This window comes from Trichechus manatus, unplaced genomic scaffold (genome assembly GCF_000243295.1).
Source record: "Trichechus manatus latirostris isolate Lorelei unplaced genomic scaffold, TriManLat1.0 scaffold00109, whole genome shotgun sequence".
Classification (NCBI taxonomy): domain Eukaryota; kingdom Metazoa; phylum Chordata; class Mammalia; order Sirenia; family Trichechidae; genus Trichechus; species Trichechus manatus.
In genome coordinates, this window is record NW_004444045.1 from 9,914,655 (window position 1) to 9,918,716 (window position 4,062).

Genomic DNA, 4,062 nt, shown 5'->3' on the forward strand with positions numbered 1-4,062 from the left:
TCCAAAGACTCCTGTAGTTGAACTGCCTCTTAAATCACCCTTTTGTTTTCCTCTGTGCTTCATTCTCAGTTATTTATAATTCATATTTCTCATATTTTTTAAATTATTCAGTACTTAAAACTATGGTTTGAATAGGTATATTTTATTTGGAAAATGATTGAACTACACTATTTTCACGCAGAAGGAATAATTTTCCCAAGCTTGAAGTGATCTTTTCTCTATTCCAGTGAAAACACAAGCAAACAAAAGTTTGACTCTCATCACATTACGTTTGTGCTATACTTTTGTTTTTGTACACGTCTTATCTCTTGTTTTGGTTGATAACATTAAATTTATTTTATAGGATGAGTAGGATAATGCCTTACACAAGAGAAGTACTCAGTAAACATTAATGAGTAGATCATCAAAGTATAGATGGAATTAACACAATTTTGAAATAAATATTGATACACATAACAATCTTACATATAACATTGTATTTTTTATATTCTAATTTCTATTAGATTGTTGAATCAGGTTTTGAATGTAGGCCCAGAGTACATCCTGAATGTGACATTCCTGAGTTTTGTAATGGAAGCTCAGCATCCTGTGATCCTGATGTAACTATACACAATGGACATTTATGCAAAAACAACCGATTTATGTGTTATGATGGAGACTGCCATGATCTTGATGCACAATGTGAGAAATTATTTGGAAAAGGTAGTATTTTTGGTTACGTCTAAATAATTGATCTTGCATATTTTTGTTAACATTAATCAAGACAGTGGGTCAGTTTTATATAAATATAAAACTAGATGTCTTAAAGCTACTATTCGTGGTAGCTTTAAATGTGTTAATGGATAGAAAGCACTTAGAATACCACCTTAGTACATATTAAGTGTTCAAGATTTATTATATTTATATTGCACTTTATTCTGTGAAGACTTAATTTAGTTACTCAAATTTAGTAATTGCTTATTCATAGATCTGTACTATATTATATTACATTACAACCCCACGATAGTATTAAAGTAATTACCTATTTGTTCTGTACTGCATTGTGACTTAGTGGCTATCTTCCCCTAAAAACAAACCAACTCAAAACTAGAACTTTTCCCCTTCTACTAAGAGCACCTCTGTTCTTTGCAGAATTGCTTTTCTCCCACTGCAGCTATGAGTTCTGAGTGAGATCTGCCTAACTTCCTACCACAATTCCTCACCAGAGGAGTGGGTACATGACCTAACTTGGGCCAAATGTATAATTTAGCCTACCTGGATACAGTGTTTTGTCCAGGGAATGACAAGTGACCCAAGATAAACCAGAGTCCTTCAGATTTTATTTTTACACTGAAGCTATATTGAAAAGATTTTTGTGTGTGTGTTTTGGTGATGGGCCCATACTCTGTGTGGAAGAAACTCTTCTGTAGCAGGGGCAATGAAGCCAAAACGAGAGAAAAGCAAAGATGAAAGATGGCAGTAGAGGATCACAATGATTTTCAAGTGCCATGGCCACCTTCACCTCTGAACTTTGCGCTCTTTGCTTAAGCTCACTTAGGTCTGGTTTTGTGTTCATTTGAAAACATTTTAACATGTTTTGAGGTGGAGTGGGAGAATAATGAGAAATATTTCTAGTTTGAGAAATATCAATCTTGGTTATGCAGTATGAAATCAGTTGGATAAACTATCACCTGTTGTTACTTAGTCAAATCATTTTCACCTGAGGTGTGGGTGGTAGGAAACAAGTGTTCAGTTTTATACGTGTTTAGGTTGAGGTGCCTATGATAGATCAATTTAATTTTATGTTTTCACACCACCATGAAGTATGTAATATATTCCTAGTTTCACAGTAAATCAGAGAAGTTAATTTTTCTGCCATCACACAGCTAATAAGAAGCAGCTAGATCTTCCTGACTTCAGACAGAGTCAGAAAGTCAGAGTCAGACACTCTTAACAATTTAACTCTTCTATACGTTTTTCTTAATAAAGAAGGATTATGCAAGATAAATTGTCCCACTGGCTTTGGCAGATTACCTCTGGGCATAATGACCTAGAACATTCATTTGACAAAATGTTTAGCCCCAAAAGCCAGCATCTTTTTCTCCATTCCCAAAATATTCCATTCTGGAGCTCATGGGGGCTTGGCCACTAATCATCTTAGCCAAGCAAGTTCTGTTTGGAGTTCAGTCAAGGGAGACAGCTGGGAAGTAAACCAGAATAAAAAAATGGATGAAGCAGATACAGAGGAAACTAAGAGTAGATTAAGAAGCAGATTTGGATGGATATTACTGATGCTGAGTACCAGTCATGGAATTTTTTGTCTAACCTGGTTTGTCAATGCAAAAGTTAACAGCCTTCACATATATTAGAAGATGACCAATAATCAGAGCTTACTTTTCATCAGTCTTCATTTTTACATGTTTTCTCATTCTTTCATACATTGGATATCTCATTACTCAGTGTCTGCTTTTGCCCAAGGCTTCCAAGCTAATTAATCAATAGACTACTTTTTGTGGATTCTTGTCTCTGACTGAGTCTCCTACTTTCTAGATCGATTTTTCTCCCTAGCATGGTTTCTGTTGACCAATAATTCCTGCATTTATTTGTACAATCCCTTTTTTCTACCCTTGAATTCTGAGTCGTCTTGTTTTATTTTCCTCCATGGCACTTACATGATTCCCCATTTATTTTACTTGTTTGCTTTTTAATTGTCTATCTCCCTAACTAATATGTCAGCAAGATCTTCTGAATCTTATGTTTATTACTGTACCCCCAGCACTTACAATAATACCTGGCATAAAATAGTTGCTCAATAAATTTTTGCTGAATAACTGAATAGCACAAGAATCTTTTACGGCTGTAGTTTGCTTTTGTGGGCAACTCACTCCATAGTGAGGACTTGAATATCGTATCAGTTATCAACCTTTTGTCCACATGTAATAGAATACCTGAAGAAAAGTGGTGTAAATAGTAGGGATTTATTTTGTACACATAACAAAAAGTCCAGGGATATTTGGGTCCCATCATTGTTAATGTTCATGACTGGCTTCTCTGTCATTCTCTTGACTTTCCCCATCATGATAGCCATATCGTTCTTTTGTTCAAAGATAGAGAGAAGGGCTTATATACTTTTACTTATCTCTTTTATCAGAAAGAACAATCTTTTATAGAAATCTCCAGCAGCATTTCCCTCAGAACCCACTGGCCAGGATTGGGCCACATGTCCATGATCTGGCTGCAAAGGAGGCTTGGTAAACTGATATCTGGCATTTTTCAGTCTCTGTGATGGAAGTTAGAGGCCATCTCTAGAATAAATTTGATGGAATGAGTGCTAATGACAAAGACCAGAAGAGTTGCGGGATAACATCAAGGACATCATCCATGAAGAAAGTAAAAGGTCATTAAAAAGACAGGAAAGAATTAAAAGACCAAGATGTATGTCAGAAGAAACTCTGATACTTGCTCTTAAGCACAGAGTAGCTAAAGGGAATAGAAGAAATGATGAAGTTAAGAGAGCTGAACAAAAGATTTCAAAGGGTGTGGCTTGAGTGGACAAGGTTAAATATTACGAAGAAATGTGCAAAGACCTGGAGTTGGGAAGAAAAAGCGAAGAACATGACTGGCATGTCTTTCAAGCTGGAAGAACTAAAGAGAAAATTCAAGCCTCAACTTGCAATATTGAAGGATTATATACGCAAAAAATTGAATGATGCGGCAAACATCAAAAGAAGAAGGAAGGAATACACAGAGTCATTGTATCAAAAAGAATTCATTAACATTCAACCATTTCAGGATGTATCATGGTACTGAAGAAGTTCAAGCTATTGAAGCCTGTGGCGAAAAACAAGGCTCCAAGAGTTGATGGAATACCAATTGAGATACTTAAGCAAACAAAAGCAACACTGGTAGCACATACTCATTTGTGTCAAGAAATTTGGAAAGCTGACCAGTCGACTGGAAGAGATCTATATTTGTGCTCATTCCGAAGAAAGGCAATGAAATGGAATGTGGAAATTATCAAACAATATTATTAATATCACATGTTAGCAAAATTTTTCTGAAGTTAGTTAAAAAACTGCTGCA

General features: G+C 35.5%; 1 protein-coding gene across 1 annotated transcript in view; it reads left to right on the forward strand.

Annotated features, from left to right (window-relative positions):
• The window catches only part of ADAM32 (ADAM metallopeptidase domain 32), a 149,165-nt gene that overhangs the window by 111,902 nt on the left and 33,201 nt on the right, over positions 1 to 4,062 (forward strand). The window contains exon 15 of the mRNA XM_004383432.1: positions 504 to 702. Coding sequence (XP_004383489.1) covers positions 504 to 702 — 199 coding nt within the window. The remainder of the gene's footprint in view (positions 1 to 503; positions 703 to 4,062) is intronic.